The sequence below is a fragment of the Magnolia sinica genome, chromosome 11 (genome assembly GCF_029962835.1).
Source record: "Magnolia sinica isolate HGM2019 chromosome 11, MsV1, whole genome shotgun sequence".
In the NCBI taxonomy this organism is placed as follows: domain Eukaryota; kingdom Viridiplantae; phylum Streptophyta; class Magnoliopsida; order Magnoliales; family Magnoliaceae; genus Magnolia; species Magnolia sinica.
In genome coordinates this window covers 80,817,460-80,837,941 of record NC_080583.1, presented here as the reverse complement: position 1 = coordinate 80,837,941, position 20,482 = coordinate 80,817,460, and the positions used below count along the sequence as shown (strand labels likewise).

At 41.8% G+C, this 20,482-nt stretch overlaps 2 protein-coding genes across 2 annotated transcripts; one reads left to right on the top strand and one right to left on the bottom strand.

The window, feature by feature from the left end:
- Positions 1-1,822: 1,822 nt before the first annotated feature.
- On the bottom strand, positions 1,823-6,122 carry LOC131219480 (uncharacterized). Its single transcript, XM_058214639.1, has 3 exons — positions 5,963-6,122; positions 5,780-5,846; positions 1,823-2,485 (listed from the first exon to the last, which is right to left on the bottom strand). The coding sequence occupies exons 1-3, from the start codon at positions 6,087-6,089 to the stop codon at positions 2,341-2,343; spliced, it is 339 nt and encodes a 112-aa protein (XP_058070622.1). The 5' UTR covers positions 6,090-6,122; the 3' UTR covers positions 1,823-2,340.
- A 3,428-nt stretch (positions 6,123-9,550) lies between these two features.
- On the top strand, positions 9,551-10,582 carry LOC131218468 (SKP1-like protein 1A). The gene is made up of 2 exons (XM_058213028.1): positions 9,551-9,615; positions 9,875-10,582. The coding sequence occupies exon 2, from the start codon at positions 9,896-9,898 to the stop codon at positions 10,349-10,351; it is 456 nt and encodes a 151-aa protein (XP_058069011.1). The 5' UTR covers positions 9,551-9,615; positions 9,875-9,895; the 3' UTR covers positions 10,352-10,582.
- The last annotated feature ends 9,900 nt before the right edge of the window (positions 10,583-20,482 follow it).

Sequence of the window (20,482 nt, the reverse complement as noted above, 5' to 3'; positions counted from 1 at the left end):
TGGACCCATTGTGAGTGTATAAGGTTTATCCACACCGTCCATCCGTTTTTCCAGCTCATTTTAGGGGTTGAGCCCAAAATTACAGCATATCTAAAGCTCAAGTGGACCACACTACAAGAAACAGTGGGAATAATGATTTCCACCAATGAAACCTTCCTAGGGCCCACAGTGATGGCTATTTGTCATCCAACCTGTTCCACCGTTGAAACCTTCCTAGGCTCACAGTGATGGCTATTTGTCATCCAACCTGTTCATAAGATCACATGGACATGGATGAAGGGAAAACACAAATATCAGCTTGCTCCAAAACTTCTATGACCCTAAGAATTTATTAATGGCATATGTTCAATTCACACTGTTTCCTATGTTGTGGTCCACTTGAGCTTTGGATACGCTTCATTTTTGGGCTCAAGCACTATAATTATCTGGTAAGATAAAATAAATAATTCATGGTGGCCCCACAGAGTTTACTCAGTATGCAATCCGCTTCTGGGGGAGAGTATTCAATTCGTCTCATCTGATATTTGATAAACTATGAATTTAATTACATTAATAATGGACACTTAACATAGTATGATATTTGTGGCCAGCTTAGTTGAGGTTGTGAGTTCAAATCTCACCACCTGACTTAAGCTGACTCAGTTCGAGTAGTGTGGACTCAACTGAGTCAACTTAGTGAGTTTCATAGTCACTCAGCTTGGTTTCCGATTGAATTGAGTTGACTCAGTCCAGTTTAACTCAAGTCACAAAAACATTCATTTTTCTATATAAGTCACAATGCAATTTTCCATAGAAATATTAAAAAGTCAACTATCAAAAAAAATGAAAGCTCTTTTTATTATAATCATGAAAATCTTATATATATATATATAGTTCTGTGCAACTCATGAGAACTTCCCACAAGGTCGAGCTGTGTGGGCCAAACCGTAATGCTTTTCGAACATCTACCCCATCAGTTAGATGCACCATTCCATGGTGGGCCTCGGGCTTAAAGTCAATCCATGACTTGTGTGGACCACACCACATACAAATTTTGAGAGGGGTTATCCTCCCATTAAAACATTCATAATCGTTTTTTGGGCCCACGGAGATGTGGTTCACAAATCCAGCCCATCCATTATGTGTGTCCCACTTGGATGAGGGGTCAGAACAAGTTTAAGATGCATCCAAATTTTAGGTGGGCCCCACTAAGTGCTTTGATATATTTTAGGCATGTCTTCATATGATTTTAGATGGTATGGCCAACCTGAGTTCCATGTACAGCTGATTTTTGGCAAATCCCATAATTTAAAGGGGACCATCAAATGCACGATGTTGATGTTCGACACACATCACGGTGGGGCCCACACAGCTCGACCTCATGGGAAGTTCCTGTGAGCTCAACTGCATAGAACCATTTCTCATATATATATATATAGAGAGAGAGAGAGAGAGAGAGAGAGAGAGAGATGCCTTTCATAGAAACTAGTTCTCATGGGAACTTTTGATAGTACAAATTCTAGAAGGTCCCCTAGATGAGTTATTTCATGAAACCTCCAATGTTAACTTATTTGTCTATCCAAAAATCTGGTGGGCCAAGCTTGGCTTACTCTTTGTTATGGCCCACCAGATTTTTGAATCAGGTCAAAAAGTTAGCTGGGGGATTTCAAAAGGGACTCCTGTCTGAATTTTATACTTATATCATGTGTCAAAAGTTCTCACGATTTCTCATGAGAATTGAGAGAGAGAGAGAGAGAGAGAGAGAGAGGATGTATATATGTGTTGTGTCAAACCTCATAAATGAAAATTGAATTCCACATTTCCATACTTTTCACACAAACAGTTGTAATATTGATTTCCATGGAAATTGAATTCATTTTGAGAGTATTCTCTTTCAAACATAGCAAGAGCAAAAGACATGAGAAGGAAAACAAAATTCAAAAACACAGAAGCATAGGAACATTAGGTTTGCTAATTCCATACATGTGGGAGCCCTGCACGTCCAATCACGGGCATGTGTGTGAGATCTGAGCTTTCCATCTGGTTGGGGATATTCCTAGATATTCTGCCTCAAAAGTGAGGCAGTTTTACTCCTCGGTGGGCCACAATATGCAAAGTGAACTGACAATCATATGGATGCTTTCTATCCATCCATTTGTTCTATATGCTTTAGCCCACCTGAGTTTTGAAAGAACATGACCCACCTGAAAGAAAGAGCTGATCTTGCACGTGTACGTGTGTGGATGCGCAGGGCTCCACACGTGTGTGGAATTAGCAATCGAAAACATAGACATATAGATTAGTTTTGAAGGTCGGAGAGAAGCATCTTTGCCATCCATGGTACGTAGCTGGGCACATGAATTATCTGACAGGGACCTTGACCCACCCATTGGCAAAAGCAATGGCTAGGATTACAAAGGGTGTGGACATACCAAAGATGATAATGTATGGTAAGGGTGTCTTCATGGGGTTCTCCCCTTCTCTCTCTCCTGCTGTTTGCCAATACCTACATTGCCAAGGAAGAATTGAATATTCAGTAATCCAATGAGAATAAAGATAGTCTCATTTTACATTTAAATACAGACAACAATGAAATTTATAGTAAGAGAAAAATTCAATCCATGAGAATTAGTCATGTTAGGTCTTCGCCGAACTCCCGGTAACGAGTCAAATCCCACATCTCACAGGTTAGGTGCTTGGCCGAACCCTCTTGTGATCCCCGCATCGCATGGGTTTTGCCTCACATGAGTCACCTGCCTCACATAGGTGGGGCCTGCCTCATACGAGCTACCCACCTCACAAAACGCTCACCCCGAGTGTGTTCCAGCATCCCACAGGCTACCCCACTTAAGCCCGGTGTGAAAATGCCCCTGCATTAAAGATGATCTGGATTGGATGTATCTGTTAATTAGAGGTCAGGACCATTTAATAAATCAAATTTCAGGGATATGCCCCATCTACAACAGGTCTATGGACGGTTGTGGTTGGGTTACACATGAATTTCCAAAAATTGAGAAATGGGGTTCTTAGGATTTCTTTATATTGATAGGGGTATTGTTTGATGAATTTTAGAAATTTTGTTAAGAGTAAAAATCTTATAACAGAGTTAATTATTTTTGGAATTTTCACTGTAGAAATCCTTGATTTTTTTATTTTTATTTTTTAATGATTGAGCTTTCTAAACTCCTAAAATAATCTTTTTATAAATTAAAATGACTGAAATACCTTTATTTTTATGTCATTTGATCATCATGGTAGGGCACACTTATTTCAATGTAGATGAATAGGTGATCCATAGATTCCTCATTCCGCAAGCAAGGACCACAGGCATTTGGAATCGCCATTTCCCTTTTACAATGATTATTAACTAATACTTGTATTTGCTCTGCTATTCTGCCCAAGCCTGGCTGAGGAAGAGTTACGGGGAGTAAAACACAAATATGCTGATTCGGGCCGGGCATACTATATGTAATGATAATACTTCACGATAAATAAAAAGAAAAAAAAAAAGGCCATTCAATTTTGACAAAAGACCCACACCCAAGTTCCATAACTTTGTGTCCACTATCCTGATCCTATTCCTCTCGATAAGCCATGCAAACACTGCTAGCAGGGCTTCGAATCTCCACACATTGCCCATGTGGCAAGAATTAGAAGGACTAGCAGAGGAGGATAAAACCTTGAGAGAGTGAATAGAGTAGCGCCCTAATCGATCAATGAGCCAACTCAATGAATCTCTTTCGCCTTCAATGGGATAAACACCCTCCAATCAAGCTATCAACCTTGCAAATTCTTTTGAATCGGGCGCAGAAGGAAACTCCACTCCAAGTGTGGAATTTCCTAGCTAAATGTCATACCAAAATCAATCTTTTCACCACTTTCAATTGAAAAACCAATTTGGGGAAGAACTTTTTCAGCCAACTTTGTAATTGATCTCCAACAGAAAGAAGCTCTGTATAAGGACAACTCCTTAATCCACCACCCCATTTTTAATATACCGTGTTTGTCGGCTGCAACAGATCTTCACAAATTTCCTTCCTCCATCCCAAACTGCCATACCCATTTTCCCAACAAAGCTGAATTAATATCCTCCAGCTTTTTAATACCCGCTCCACCTTAAGGCCATGACAGGTAGCCACTTACTCTAAAAGCTTACCTTTTTCATAGAGAATCTCAAGAACAAAGCCCCATACAAGCCCTAAGTTGATGGATTTCTCTACAACACTCAAAGAAAAAAAATCATATAAATATATAAGACTAATTATAAGAATACCCGTTTTAAAGAATAACAGCCCAGCGTAGGCCAGAGGCTGAAGGATGAAATAACACAAACATACACATAAGTATACATGAGTTAACATTGCTGACATCCTCTCAACCTAGGAGATGAAACTTTCCTTTCAAAGCTCCAAAAAAAAATCTCTCCACAATTTATCGATATGGGGAATAATCAATTTTGGACAACAAAATAGGGACATGAAAATTAGAGAAAGATTCAGTAAGGCAGACTTGATTAAGGTGATTCTTTCCGAGGGGGCATTTTCCTCTCCAATTTCTCTAAAATAACATCCCAAAAATGCTTCACTGGTTTTCCAATACATAGAAGGAGATTCAAATAGGAAGACGGGAACAATCCCGCACGGAAATGCATAATAGCAATCAGCAATTTGATTTCTTCTTCTTTCAAATGAATTCCTAGCATTTCACTCTAATGCCCCACATAAAATGAAAGTTGTCATCTGCAAATTGAAGATGGAAAATGCGGATGTAAACATTCGACACTTTGAAGCCTTCAAACAGCCCCACCAGCTAGCCCTTACTGGTCGTCCTACTTATGGCCTCAAACACTACTAGAAAGAGAAGAGAAAGTGGAGACAACCATTGAATAGAAATATAGACCAAGGCAATTTGATCATTTCACTCTTTAAAGAAATTGTTTTAGGCCTTTAAACAAGTTAAGGCCGGTTTTCTAGGAAAAAAACAAGTAGAAACCTTGAGAATTTTTAGTTAAAAATCCCATTCCTCCTCTCGCTCTCAATAAAATTTCCAAAAATCATGAAATGGGGAGCTTTCGTGTTGTTTTCCAAATAAGATCCTTTTCATTACTGATCAATATGTTAAGACCATAACTCAAACTCGCCATGATTATTTGGTAGACAAACTACTGTTGTTCCACCTTATATTAGTTTGAGGTGGAATGCAGAAATAAGGATTCTATGATTATTTTTTTTTCTCTACACACGCGACTACGTTTCGTAATTTCTAAAAAATCCTAAGTAGGATTTTAAAAAATCACTTACCGATTTTCTCTTCACCCAAGCTATATGCAAGATAACTATTTTTTTCTCTCAATAGAATTTCAAAAAATAATCACAAAATGGTGCTCTTTCATGCATACATTGTAAAAGAAGATCCCTTTCATATCCACAAGAATATCATATCATGATTTTTGAAAATCCTATGATGAGTTATAATTAAGATTTCAATAGTGGGTACTTACCATTACAATACGAGCTATAACGGCCGTTACAAAACTCTATCGGCTCCATAACAGCCCGTTACATGGGCCATTTTTCTGCAACGCGTAGTGGTTCCCACCGTTGCCGTTATATAACAGCCGTAACAGTTTCCATCGTTACCGTTATATGATTACATGACCATTTTTAATACATTATAATCTCAATTTCTCAAAGATGAGCCAAATTTCAGCCTAAAATAAAGAAACTATGGAATTTAATAAAAACTCATTAAATTAAATTAAGAAAGAAAACACAGTAAGAGAGAGAAAAAAAATTCTCACTGTTCTGGCTCTTGTTCCCTGGTGATGAACTTCTTCTCGGCACGTTTGGTTTCTCCATCTCCTCCACCTACAGTATCCACCGTTGATTTAATCCATATGTATCAAATTATAAAGAGGAGAGAATTTGAACAAATAAAAAAATATACACCCATTTGGTACACTTCAAGAAATTTCGATTTTTACCCAAGTTTGCATGGATTTTGGTACGTCCAATCCTCTTAGGGGCAATCAAGTGGGCCTTATAAAAGATTGGAGATGGCTTGGGGAGGAGAGCTGACATGGGTGAGGAGGAAAGAAGAACCTTAGCCATTTGCCTTTGTTACAATATCTGCTGCCCAATCACTCAAATTCTGTATGGATGGATAGAGATTATCTAGTGGTCTAAATGTATGGAAACCTTTCCATGCACCTAGTTGCATTTGGATTTGTTGGAATCCAAACTATCCATCGGTGCCGTCCATTAGGTCCAGTCTATTCTACTTTCGCTACTTGGAAAATATCACAACAATCAAATGTTCTAAACATTCGTAACTGGACCTATGATTACGAATGATCTAGTCCGTCTGTTTCTTCACTTCCCTAAAGGGACGGTTTGGATAGTTCGCATTATGGTTTTTTAATGGTAGGAGAGGAGTAGTAGAATGGACATAACGGACGGCTCAGATTGATGATATGGGTGGTAACAATACCAAAATGAAGTGGGTGCATGGACAGGTTTCCATGCACTTAGCCCATCGGATCATTTCTCATTTATGGATAGAATGGAGTCGTTTGATACTCCAGCTGCCCATGATGCTTGATACACAGGCAATCAGATATTGTACATGTGGAGCACATGTAGATACGTAATAGTGCCAAATTCATAGATTTTATAAACAAATACTAACCTCTGATTCGTGGACCCTTGGTTTTGGAGAATAATTTTATTTACAACCGTTAAATAAATGTCCACTAATCCGATAGTCAGATCATCACATAAGTCTAATTTTTGGGTTTCGATACATCTTAATTGGGCCACATAATTTAGAAAGTTTAATTTGAATTACTGGTACTCCACTTATGCTGTTTATAAGTAATTTCTAAACGCTAGTGTATCATCCATCCCACTCTGCCGGAGTATCAAGTTTTTCTCACTTGCAATGGAGTTTGATAATTCGCCCTGCCCATCCACACGCAGGCACACGTGACGATATGGAACATATGTGGGTGATCTGAGCTCTCCATCTGGTTAAAAATCAAAGGTTCTACCTTCTGATTCAAAATGAGGAATTTTTACCATGGTTAGCCGGTGATCCCGATACCCAGAGAATTTTGACGGTTAAGAAAAAATTTAGGCTGTGGCCCATCTTAACTGTGAAATGACCTGATATGTATATAAAATGTATAATGTGGTAGACCATCTAAATGTAAAGATGATCTCACACGTGTATTCAAAATTGGCACGTGTTATTGCGTGTGGGTGGGCAGGGCTTGTACGCGCGTGGTGAATTAGCCAATGAGACTGTGGATAGCCGGATGGGGAGTTAATTACATTGTTACCCTACTTCACTCGCTCCTACGAATGACCGGGAATGGCATTGAGTCGAGTCGGACCGAGTTAGGGCCTACCCGACTTGATCCGGTTTTGAAATAGGCCTGATGCAAACTCGACCTGACTTGGTACCGAGTCAAACATGCTTGACCCGATCCAAGTCTAGGTTTGGCCTGGATTAACTTGGACCGAGTTCGACCTTGTCAAAAGTACCAAGTTGCGTCAACTTGGCACTGAATCATATCGAGAGATAAGGGAGGGAGCGTTGGGGAGAGAAAAAGGAGGGTGGTAATGGTGGTGGGTGGCTGTCGGGCTTAGAAGAGAAGGTAGTGAGAGAGTGCAGATGAGAAAGAGAGGAGGAGGGTATTGTTGTTGATGGTGATTGTCGGACTTGAAAAGAGGAGGATGAGGGAGGGAGAGAGAGTTTGGGTCGGGGTCTAAATTGAGTGCGGCGAATAAAATTAGAGATACTTAAAAATTGTATATATATATATATAAAATCCAATTTGAGTCAAGTCGAGGGAAGTTCTGCACGAATGTTTTGGATCAAATTAGATCGGGTTATCGGTTTCAACCGACTCATCCATTAGATTCGGATTGAATTGAGTCTAATGAGTAATGAGTTTGACGCGCCGGGTCGTACCGTGCCCAACTCAACCGGGGCTCAGGGCCAGCTGTAATGGAGAGCCCCGCTAAGGTGCAGATGTGGGAGTGGACTACATGAGTACGGGCCACTCGATTGTGCCAACGTGGTTCGTTCTAAAACGCTCATCGGGCAGGACCCACCATTTATATGCTTTGATATTATAATAAGATATTTCTAATAATTGAATAAGACTGATACACATATAATCCCGACTCATTTGTGAATCAGTCTTATTATGTTGGATCAACATAATATTTGTAATTTCCCTTCATCCTCGTGTGTGATACCTCGTGAACAGGTTGGCTTTCAAAAAAGCATCGTGGTGGCCCTTATAAAAGTTTCAATGCTGGTATGTCGGTAGTAACCATGCGTGAGAACCGGACGCGGATTTCCTGGGAAAACCTTTCGCAGGATGCCGAGTGGGGCCACCACGATGTTTTTGAAAAATCCACCCCGTCCATCCTAATTTAGAGATCAATTTAGGATTCATGACCGAAAATTAAGTGTATCCAACACTCAAATGGGCACACGAGAGGAAACAGTGGAAATTCAGTAAGAACCGTGGAAGCATTCACATGGCCATAAAACTTTTGTATCAGGCCATATTTTTCGTGTTTTCACTTCATCGCATTAGGAATGACTTTATAAACGGTTTGGATAGCATATAAACATCAAGGTGGAACCTAGGAAGGTCTCAACGGTAGGAATTTCTTCCCCTGATTCTCCCTCTTGTGTGACCCACTTGAGGCTTTAATCCACTAATTTTCAATAGAACGTCCTAAATTGAGCTCTCAGAACGAGTGGACGGAATGGATTTCTCACATACGTTGCAGTAGGCCCCACCCATCATCCTTGCGCAGGAACTTCCTGTGAAAGGCTTTCGCAGGAAATCCAAATCCGCGTCCGTGAGAACCTCCCGCAAACCGACATCAGACTCACTGCGTCTTACCCCGCCCGACTCCCGCTGGTAACGAGCAGGAAAATTGAGTAGCCACTGTGATGTATGAGCCTTATCCAAACCGTTCATCTATTTTTTTTCATATCATTTTAATTACCAGTTTAAAAAATAATAAGATCCAATGCTCAAGTGAACCACACCACAGGAAGCACCGGTAATAATGATTCTCACCGTTGAAACTATTCTAGTACCCATCGTGATGTTTATCTTTTATACAAACCTATTCATAAAGATATATAGACTTGGATAGACTTGGATGAAAAGAAAATACAAATACAAGCTCCATCCAAATCTTCTTTGGCCCCCAAGAAGTTTTCAACGGTAAGAGTTTAATCCTCATTGTGTAGCCCACATCTGTCTTGGATCTATCTCAATTTTGGTTTTATATTCTAAAATGATACGTAAAACTGAATGGACAGTGTGGATATGGCCCATACATCACAATGGCCACTCAAACCTCTGACCGTTCTGCGAATGAGACGGGGCGGGGTAGCACGCAATCGGCGTTTCCTTGTGTCTTTCTAATACCTTAGTCCTTAAGAGAGCCTATAAAAACCCACTGCATCCTACTAATACCGTATGAGAGCCTATAAAAACCTACTGCGAATTCAAAAAGAAAGAAAGAGAGAATCCGGTGAAAGAGAGAAAGTTGAGTTGAAGGCAGAGAAAGAGTGATTCAAGTTAGCTCAAGGTTAGGTCAGGTAAGTCGACTTATGCAGATTCTAATTCTAAATAAATTAGATTTTTATAATTTTCATATTCTAATTCTAAATAAATTATTAGATTTTTATAATTTTCTGATTCTAATTCTAAATAAATTAGATTTTTTATAATTTTCAAGTTAAACTGGATGAATCATTCAGTTGACTCATGAGCTGAGGTTAATTTCTATATGAAAGTTGGTTCATCCTGTTAAGTTGAGGACTCTATTCAACTGCTTTTATGTTCAACTTATGTCAGATTTCCAACTGGTCCATATCGATGGCTTCGAAGAAGGTGACCCTGAAAAGCTCAGATGGCGAGGAGTTTGTGATCGATGAGGCAGTGGCCGTCCAATTGCAGACGATCAAGCACATGATCGAGGATGACTGCACGGAAAACGGCATCCCCCTCCCCAACGTCACCGGCAAAATCCTCTCCAAGGTCATCGAGTACTGCAAGAAGCACGTCGAGGAAACTGACTGCTCCAGCAACGACGAGCTCAAGGCTTGGGATGCAGATTTCGTCAAGGTCGATCAGGCGATCCTCTACGATTTAATCCTGGCTGCAAACTATCTGAATATAAAAAGCTTGCTCGAACTGACTTGCGACAGAGTGGCTGATATGATAAAGGGAAAGACTCCTGAAGAGATCCGCCAGACATTCAACATCAAGAATGATTTCACCCCTGAGGAAGAGAAAGAGATCCGACGGGAGAACCAATGGGCTTTTGATTAAATGAAACCTCTCACCACACAGCTTACCATGTGTTGTTGATCATACGTATACATATACATGAGTATGGAGATGGCGGTGGTGGTAAAGCACATAGTCATTAAATTAGTAGGGTTGGCGTCTTAGTAGTTTTTAAGTGTATAGAGGAGCTGGTTGCAGGCAGACTATGGATACTCAGCTTCCAACCTCAGATTTGCTTTCTTTCCGTTTTTTTTTTTAATCCTTTGCATTCTATACCATGCTTTTTAGTCTTCCATGCTTCGGATTCTTTTGATTTATTTTATTTTAATTTTTAATTTAATTTTATTCTTTTAATCCGTTTTTTTACAAAATTTTTACTAGCCAAACCGCATCCTCAGTGACCGTGCAGCCAGCGTACACCATGTCCATCCCTTTTGACGGCTGATTTATTGTATAAATGAATCAGATTCAAATCTTAAGTGGACCACACCACATGCAATATTGATGATTGAATGCCCGCCATTAAAAACTTCTATAGGGATACTGAAATTTTTATTTGCCATCCAACCTCTTGATAAGGTCACAAAGACCTAGATGAAGGGATTACACAAATATCATCTTGATCCAAAACTTTTGTGGCTCCATAGAATATTTTAATGGCTGGTGTTCAATCACCAGAGTTTCCTGTGGTAGGTCCACCTGAGATTTGGTTTTTCTAAGCCCTAAAATGAGTGGGAAAAACAGATGGACGGTGCGTCCCTCCGTTCATGGCACGTGTTTGCCACTCATAGCGAGCCATGCATCAGATGGTTCATGTGGTAGTGGTATCCTCCGATGAATGGAAAACACAAATATGGGTCTGCTCTAAGAGTTCTGTGGACCCCTATGAAGGTTTCAACGGTATGCACTGTTTCCTGTGTAATGTCTCACTTGAATTTTGAATCCGATTTAGTCTGACCTTGAATTGACACCAACTGCAACTGGTTTTGAGTTCTTGAGAACTGCTTGAAATGGGGCCGCTCGGTTGTTGGTAAGGTTCTACGTATTACCGGAACTGAGTCAACTTGGCCGAATTTTCTCAGTTTGGGCTTTCAATTCCAACAAGTTGGAATCAGGAGTGATCTAGACCATGGCCTGTTGGACCCTAGAATGGATGAACCAGGTGGCCCAAAATTCCTCTAAACAGGCCAGCCCCAACATTTCAATTTGTGTCCTACTAATTGATGATTCAGAAGAGGACTGCAGCAGTGGTCCACGTTCAACTGAAATAGGCTCTAGATTGGCAGCTGGGATCCTTTTGCATGGTTCATCTAGGGTGGGGCAACAAACCAATGGTCTAGATTACTGAACTGAGGGCCCCAGATGTCAGAACTGAAAACTTGAGCATAAGTCTCAGTTTTTAGGATCCTATAATGCCTTGCTTGGCACACACAGTATCCAATTTGCAACAATGAGATATGAGCAAAACATAAATGCACTCGAACTATATCTCTCACAGGAATTAGATGGCATGAAAAGGTAATCATTAACTTACTTCAGCTGATTGGACCGTACTGTTGTGTTTAGATGTGATATTGAATTGTCTGGTAAAGTTGAAAGAACCAAATTGTGATTTCCTTGCATAGTATTCCCAGACTCCAAATTCTTATTTACTTTAAACTCCTACTTGAAATCATCAATTTTCAACATTTTCACTTGTTTAAGCTGAATATTTGCAATTATTCAGTTTGTGCATCTGAACGCGACCAACCTCCAATCCAATGGTTGTAATTATTCAATGCGATAAAAATGGGCTAGCCATAAAAATGCAATTACTATTGTGTCAAATCCCACTTGTGATCAGTGGAATTTCAGTTTAAGGTATGATTGTCATGATAACATCTCTTCTTAACATTTATAAATTCGGTTGAATGAATTGCATGCAATGCAATCTGGTTGGGACTCTACTCATGGCTTAGTGATAAACTCACAAGAGTTTCAACACTAAGGTCACGAGAGTACGCATTGTGGTGGTGTGTGTGTGTGTGGGAGTGAGGGTGTGTGCATTAGAAAACAAAAAAAGAAAAAAGAAAAAAGACAAAAGAATTGCAATCTGGTTCATAAAACATCCAAATGTCAAACAACCACTTGCTTTAAAAGCTCGAGTTGCTAGAGGATGCACGTGTAAGGGTGGAAGCAGGCTTCATTATACTGGCCCCGTGGGAGAATATACTACGGAGGCATATTTGTTGCTCTCGGGATTCAAACTCTTGACCTTCCGCTCTAATGCCACATCCAATAATCACTTACTCTAAAAGCTTGAGCCATTAGAGGATGGTGTATCAATGTATGTCAAGGGACTTTAACAGATCATTTGGACTCCACTTTGATGGGCTTAATGCCAATAAGCCGGTCATCTAGGCTAGCTGTGTTGTTTTTAATATAAACATTTAGATGATAGGGGACTAGCATGTGTTCCATTAGTATGAGAGCTGTTGATGCATTATGGAGTTTAGGATGTGAGGATTTTAAGAAGCTTTGATGATCAAGGCTGGAGTGGCTGATTCAGTACCGACACATTTACTCTTGGTGTGGATGCAGTAGGGAGATGCCGCAGTATTTAGAGTGGAGGTGGATCCTATTTGAATCTGATTTTCTTCATTTTCAACTTTATATCTTCTAGCCGCGCATAGAGATGAGATCTGTTTATTGTAATTGCTACTATAGATAACAATTATTTGTTATAACTGTTCCTAGAGGTAGGGATTAATCTTTCTTTTTCATATGGTATCATATCACACTTTGCTGTGTTCTTTGTGTGTGTGTGTGTGTGTGTTCATGGAAACATGTAACGACCCGTCCAATTGGTACAGTGTCTCGGGGCGTCCACGTAGGATCTTCCGCAGGACCGAACGTTTAAAACATTCGTGGCAGGGGTATCATAAGCTAATTAACCTAGGATTAGCCCATTGAATAAACCAAACAGGTCATGGCGAAACCAAGTGCGGGCCGCCAAGCTGGATGACCATTTACACTGAGCAACAGCCCGTACGGGCTGTACCGCGACGCCGAAAGGGCAGAAAAATCTAAAAATTTAGGGAACCATAGGGCTCACTGGGCTTGTGGACCATCGCGGACCGCGGACCCAGCAGACACTTAGAAGTAGGATCTGGCACTGACTAAATGCACCCCACCCATGCCAGGACCAAATCTGGCGCTTGCAAATGGAACCGAGATTCCAGGCTATCCGACCATCGGATCTCTTCCATATTTACCGTGGAGGTCTAATGGATTTTCCTACACCCGTCCACCAACTCTGGGACCCGATCGTGGGTTGCTGACCGTCGATCACAAATCGGACCCGTACGATCAAACCCCAGGTCCGATCGTCTCCAAATTTTGTATGGCCCTTCATCGGGCCATGAAGCATCCATCCTAGAAGTTTCATAGCCAGAGGACCACCAGAATTTCTCAAATCACCAGAATGGACCCCACAGGGCCGTTTAAAGATCAAAACCGTTGACTCGAACCCCACAATCGTCCATCTGTTTGTTCTCAAATTTTTCACGGGCCCTAATTGGGCTGTAAGGCACCTACCCACCGAATTTGGTGGCCAAAGGAGTGTCAGGGCCACTCCAACTCAAAAAAATGAGACCTAGTAGGCCATTTTGGGAATTTGAGGGAACTTAAGGCCAAAGGGCCCAAGTCTAGGGAATAAACTGTAACACCCTGAAAATCGGGGGTCGTGCATACGCTCAACTCCCGAGTTCCCGGGGTCACTTATAACCAGTTTTCATTAATATGCGATTAATCCAGTCTAAATGCGCATTCTGGAATTTCCTGGAACATGAAGCACAACCACACAAGCCTACTGAAAATCAATTATACCTATATATATATATACATGTTCAAAGAATACAAACGGGCGCACAAGGTGACGCCCAACAAAATCATAAAAAGAATGGCATGCCCCAAGGAATAAAGCTGAGCCGCTGCTCGGCGATCCAACGACCCATCTACTGATCCGATGAGATCTCGCTCATCAACTGGAAGGGAAACTCGTCCTCGTCCTCGAGGCTCGCATCACCAGGTTCCATGTAATCTGTATCACCTGCATCTATGAACGAGTCTGGTTGGTGTTTTAAAATACCGTCCCAGAGTGGGAGTGAGTGATCAACTCAGTGGGGGCTATTAATCTCAAGTTATCATATGCATCAATTTTAATATGGTCTTAATGAAAAGCATACAATCACATACATCTAAGTAATCTTATTAATGCGCATGTATGCAGCATGATATGATGCATGCCCTCACAACAACGCTCCCTCGTGCGACAACATCTAACGATCGCCAATGCCAACACTCCCTCAGTGCGACCTCGACTACCGAGTCGCTACCCTAACTAGTGCGATGCGATGCGATCGTGTTAGCCGAGTTATTAGTTAAGTCCATTCATCCAGCAGATTTAGGAATCTGATACACCCCACGTATCAAATGCCCTGAACTAGTTGCGACGACAATACCCCCCAATGTGTGAGGCCGAGACCCCGCGATCCTTGACCCCGTCGGGTTTTCCCCATCCCCGACTTCAAGCACATGAGGGGTGCTGAATGAGGGGTCGCTTGCGGTCACTACGTGGAGGCGCGTCACCCCAGCATAGGCCGACAGCTCGGACATTGTCCCATTCCACCATGCCCGGCTCACGAGACTGTGGATCAATATTCCATCCGGTATCGATTGGGCTACAACGGTGGTAGGGTGTTTCAGTTTCCATACAGATGTGAGCAAACATGGTTGGTCAGACAGTAGGCTAGACCGCACGAGCCCAGGCGAGTACATGGCGGTACGACATCGGGTGTAAGCAACCCCTGTAGTCCAACTACTATTGTCCACACGCACTCGCCCAAATTCGCGGGTTTAGCCTCAAGGCGGTCCTACCTACGGGACCACCTCAGCTCTCCTTGCTTTCTTGACCAACCCTAGGGTTTGGATGAAGGTCCACCACAAGTCAACGGACAGGGTCATCATCTAGCAAAATCATCATCACATTCTCACACACCCACATACAATTTAAATTTATCTACTAAGCAGACTATCATGATTTATGAGTAATGGTGCATGTGTGTTGTGTGTGTTAGTGAGGAAGTTGCTCACTTCCCACAACTTATGGAAATCAAATTTGCACAAGAAATAATTAAGGCATGCATGCTATAGGGCAACATCATAAGAGCAATCCAACAAGACATCAACAAGTAATCAACAAATTTACACTAAGTCATGTAAGAAGCGAGAACAACATCATGTGAGGAAATCAAATAAAACATATAATTCCACACCACTCCAATATGCATAAAATCCTAGGTTTTTCTCTATATTCTCTAAAAACATCAACCAAGCAATCAAAATCATTAATCTCATAATGAAATTGGTGCTAGACCACCTAGGAGTAATAGTCCGCACCTTAAGAGGAGAGTTCCATTCTTTGAGATATTAGGATTTGGGGATTTGGGTAAAACCACCATTTCCTAAATCAAAATCAAGAAGACAAACATTAATGCCTATAAATCTACACTAAGTTGCTCTATTGAAGGGAAATATACCATTCTTACCTCCTCTTCTTGGCATGGGTGGGTTTGGTGGAGGTTTCCTTGGAGAATGGGTAGAGAGTTTGCAAGTTTGAGCTTCCTTGGGCCCCACCTCCTACCACATACTCTTTTCCTTTCTTCTTCCTCTCTCTTTCTCCTCCTTTCCCCTCTTCCTCTTCTCCATTTCTCTCTTTTCTCTCTTCTCTCTTTCCTTTCTCTAGGGCAAATTCGTATGGGGAGATGGGTGCCCCAAATGAGGCCTTTATATAGTGCCAGATTTGGTGCAAATGGCCTCAAGTGCTAGGTTTTTACTATACTAGACCTATGAGAGGGTCTTTCTAAGCTCTAGGGCCCACTATGGGGTGTACAAGTCAATATACACCGTAAGATAGCTAGCCGTAATGATGATTTACGTATGGATATGATCGGCCCGCCATTTGAATGCGCCGATCGACAGATATGATACGAAGTCTGTTCAACGGTCACCGATAGTCGATTAGGGCCGCGACTATACGGATATGAGCAGGGAAATATCCTTACTCCATGGGTAAAGTTTGGTCGCAAACTGACGGTCCGAAATCCTCAACTTTGCATAAGAGTGGACGACTCAATTCACTTAAGTTCCAACTCCTTCCTTTAGGGTATTTGCACTTCTCATGCACTCGTCCTACGGCTCAAGTCGACCGGTTCTGGACCGTACCCAGGTCCGATTCCCGTGATGGACGTCAAGCCCAATGAGACGGACATTATTCTATAGTTTTGGAACTAGTGGTCCACCAATGAGCGGTCTAGAGCTTGTTTAGATATCTAAGGCAGTTCTGGTGGTCCTCTGGCCATGAAACTTATAGGATAGGTGCTTCATGGCCCGATGAAGGGCCATGCAAAATTTGGGGATGATCAGATATGGGGTTTGGTCGCATGGGTCTGATTTGCGATCAACGGTCACCGTGCCACGATCGGGACCCAGATTTTGTGGACGGGTGTAGAAAAATACATTAGACCCTCATCGTAAATTATGAAGAAATCTGATGGCTGAAATGTCTTACATTTCAGTTTTATTTACACGTGCCAGATTCCAATTTTGGTATTGGTGGGGCGCATCTGGCAAGTGCCAGATTACACTTCTGGGTGTCCACTGGGTCCGTGGTCCGCGATGGTCCCCAAGCCCAGTGAGATCTATGCTCCCCTCAATTTTTATAATTTTCTGACCTTCCCATGTCGAGGTATAGCCCGCACGGGCTGCTGCCAAGTGTAAATGGCCATTTGGCTTGACGGCCCGCACTTGGCCCAATCACAACCCGACTGGTTTACTCTAATGGGCTAATCCTAACTTAATTTAATTATGGCACCAGACCATGAGTAGTTTAAACAAACGGTCCTGCGGCAAATCCTACGAGGACGCCTCAGGACACTGTTCTGGTTGGACGGGACGTTACATGATTAACCGGACTTATGCGGTTCTTCACTGGTACACCCTGTGTAAACTGACATTTAGTGCTAATGGTCATTAAGTAATATTTAGGTTAATTAAATAAAATAAATAAAAATAATAAAAATAAAAATTGATGGATTTTTTGGAAATCCAAAACAGTGAAAATCAAGGATGTTACATAAACCCTATCCCTCATAACTCTCTCCCCCATTTGCTACAACCACCAAGAGAGAAGGAGGGTGAAGGAGAGTAAAGAGGAGAAAGAGAGAAGAAAGAGATCCAAGGTGGACCCTAGATCAAGGTGGGGCCCCAAGTGAGCCAACCCCTTCCAACTCCCTACCTCTCTTGCAAGGAGAAAACTCCTTTCCTTAGCTTCAACAACCGTCCGTGGGTTGCCTAGGTGAGGTTTTCACCCATCCTTCTTGAAATTCATGTAGTAATGTGGGTTTGATTTGGAATTCTAACATGCAATAGCTTGATTTAGGGATTCTGACCGATCGACCCGGAAGCCCTCTTTCCTAGGGCGTTTTCCGAATCTCCAACGAGCCATAGGTACGGACTATTACTCCTAGGTAGCCTAGCACCAATTTCAATAAGAGTTTAATGATTATGATTGCTTGGTTGATGCATTTAGAGAGTGTAGAGAAAACCTAGGAATTTATGCCTATTTTAATGGTATGGAATTGTATGTTTTATTTGATTTCCTCACATGATGCTATTCTTGCTCCTCACATGACTTGTAGAAATTCGATTATCGCTTGTGGATGACTTGTTGGATTGCTCATATGATGATGCCCTATAGTATGTGTGCCTTATTAGTTCTTATGTAGTTGCTTCTATAAGTTGTAGGAAGTGAGCAACTTCCTCACCAACACACACAACACATGCACCAATGCTCATAAATTGTTTAGCTTGCTTGTTAGACGAACCTGAATTATATCATTGAGGTGTAAGAACATGATTATGATTTTTACTAGTTGATGGCTCTGTCCGTTGACATATTGTGAACTACCATCCAAAACCTAGGGTTGGTCAAGAAAACAAGGAGAGTGAAGGTGGTCTCGCTGGTAGGACCGCCTTGAGGCTAATCCCATGGATCTGGGCGAGAGTGTGTGGGCGACTGTAGTTAGACTACATGGGTTGCTTGCACCCGATGTCGTTCCGCCATGCCCTTGCCTAGGCTCGTGCGGTCTAGCCTACTATCTGACCAACCTTGATTGTTAACCCTGCTTGCTCACACTTGTTTGGAACCTGGGACACCTTACAACCGTTGTAGCTCATCGATAACCCACTTGAAATTGGTCCACAGCCTCGTGAGCCGGGCATGGTGGAATGGGACATTGTGTCCGAGCTGTCGGCCTACGCTGAGGTACCGCGCCTCCCCGTAGTGACCGCAAGCGATCCCTTTTCTCTTGGCACTCCTCATGTGCTTGAAATCGGGGATGAGGAACCCGACGGGATCACGGACCGCGGGGCCTCGGCCTCACGCATTGGGGGGTCTTGGTCTCGCAACCAATTTAGGGCGTTGATACGTGTGGTGTACCAGAATTCCCAATCTTTTGGATGAATGGACCTAACTAATAACTCGGCTAACACGAGCGCATCTCATCGCATTAGTTAGGTTGCGACTCGGCAGTCGAGGTCGCACTGAGGGAGTGTTGGCATTGGCGATCGTTAGATGTTGTTGCACGAGGGAGCGTTGTAGTGAGGGCATGCATCATTTTCATACTGCATACATGCCCATTAATAAGATTACATGGACTTACGTGAATGTCTGCTTTTCATTAAGATCCTATTAAAATTGATGCCTGTGATAACTTAAGATTAATAGCACCCACTGAGTTGATCACTCACTCCCACTCTGGGACGATGTTTTAAAACACCAACCAGACCCTTTCGTAGATGCAGGTGACTCGGGACTGCAGGAGCCTGGTGAGCCGAGCCTAGACGAGGAGGTCGAGCTATCATACTTTCAGCTGATGGAGGGTTCGCCGCATGCTTGAGGGGCGGGATTAGATGGCTGGACAATGGGCTCAGCCTCATTCTTTTGGACATCATATTCTTTTGTTGTTTGGGTTGGGCAACGCCTTGTGCGACCCATTTATATTTTTGGACTTGTATATACATATATATATATATATATATATATACATATATACATATATATATATATATATATATATATATATATATATATACATAGATCTCTTTATTTCAGCAGACTTGTGTGTTCATGCTTCATGTTCAGAGAATTTCAGGCTGCGCAACTTAAATAGATTAAATGCATATTAATGAATATCTGTTAACAATGACTCTCGGGAACTCGGGAGTTGAGCGGATGCACGACCCCCGATTTCCAGGGCGTTACAAAACATCTGTCAAATTTCTATAAGCATTCTTAGAAAATCTCTTGTCATCCTCTATTACTTGAGGCATATTTACAGTGGGAATCAGCAAGGAAGTAACTTCTCGGACACTAAGAATAGAAAAAGCTATTCCTCTTTTGGGTAATGAAAGTTTTGGATTGATATTTGTTATTCCTCTTTATCCATGTCTACGAGACCTTATGGGAAGCGGATTGGCTGGTGTACCACACCAGCTATATAGCTGCTGTAGGTCCGTGTCGCGGGAAGACGAACATTGACGCTCCTCCGGCTCCGAGTTGTAGGAACGGTTCAAAGGAGATCAAAATTACATGGGCCCACAGTGATGTATTTATAATATCTATACCGTTCATCTATTTTTAGAAATCATTTTAGAGCACTATCCAAAAAATGAATCATATCCAAAGATCCTCTGAACCACACCACAAATAGAAGCGGAGATAATGATTTTCACCGTTAAACATAGGGCCCACCATAACGTTTATTTTCCATCCAATCTGTTCATAAGGTCACAAAGACCTGAATGATGAGGAAAAACAAATTTTATATTAATCCAAAACTTCAGTGACCCCAAAAGGGTTTCAATGGTAGACATTCAATACCCCACTGCTTTTTTGCAATATGGTCCACTTGATAGTTAGATCTATCTTATTTTTTGTCTCAAGCTTTAATACGAGCTCTCCTAATGAATGAACGGTTTGGATATAACAAATACCTCATGATTAGACCCATAGAACTTACCGACGTCAATACAGCAGCTATATAGCTGGTGTGGGGTCCGCTTCCCATTCTT

Excerpts from the sequence above, each read along its gene's own strand:
- LOC131219480 (XM_058214639.1), bottom strand. The coding sequence starts at position 6,089 with ATGGCTAAGGTTCTTCTTTCCTCCTCACCCATGTCAGCTCTCCTCCCC. Across the intron at positions 5,847-5,962 it reads CAAAATCCATGCAAACTTGG|GTGGAGGAGATGGAGAAACC; the intron begins GTAAAAATCGAA and ends TGGATACTGTAG. Across the intron at positions 2,486-5,779 it reads AGGGAACAAGAGCCAGAACA|GTATTGGCAAACAGCAGGAG; the intron begins GTGAGAATTTTT and ends TTGGCAATGTAG.
- LOC131218468 (XM_058213028.1), top strand. The coding sequence starts at position 9,896 with ATGGCTTCGAAGAAGGTGACCCTGAAAAGCTCAGATGGCGAGGAGTTT.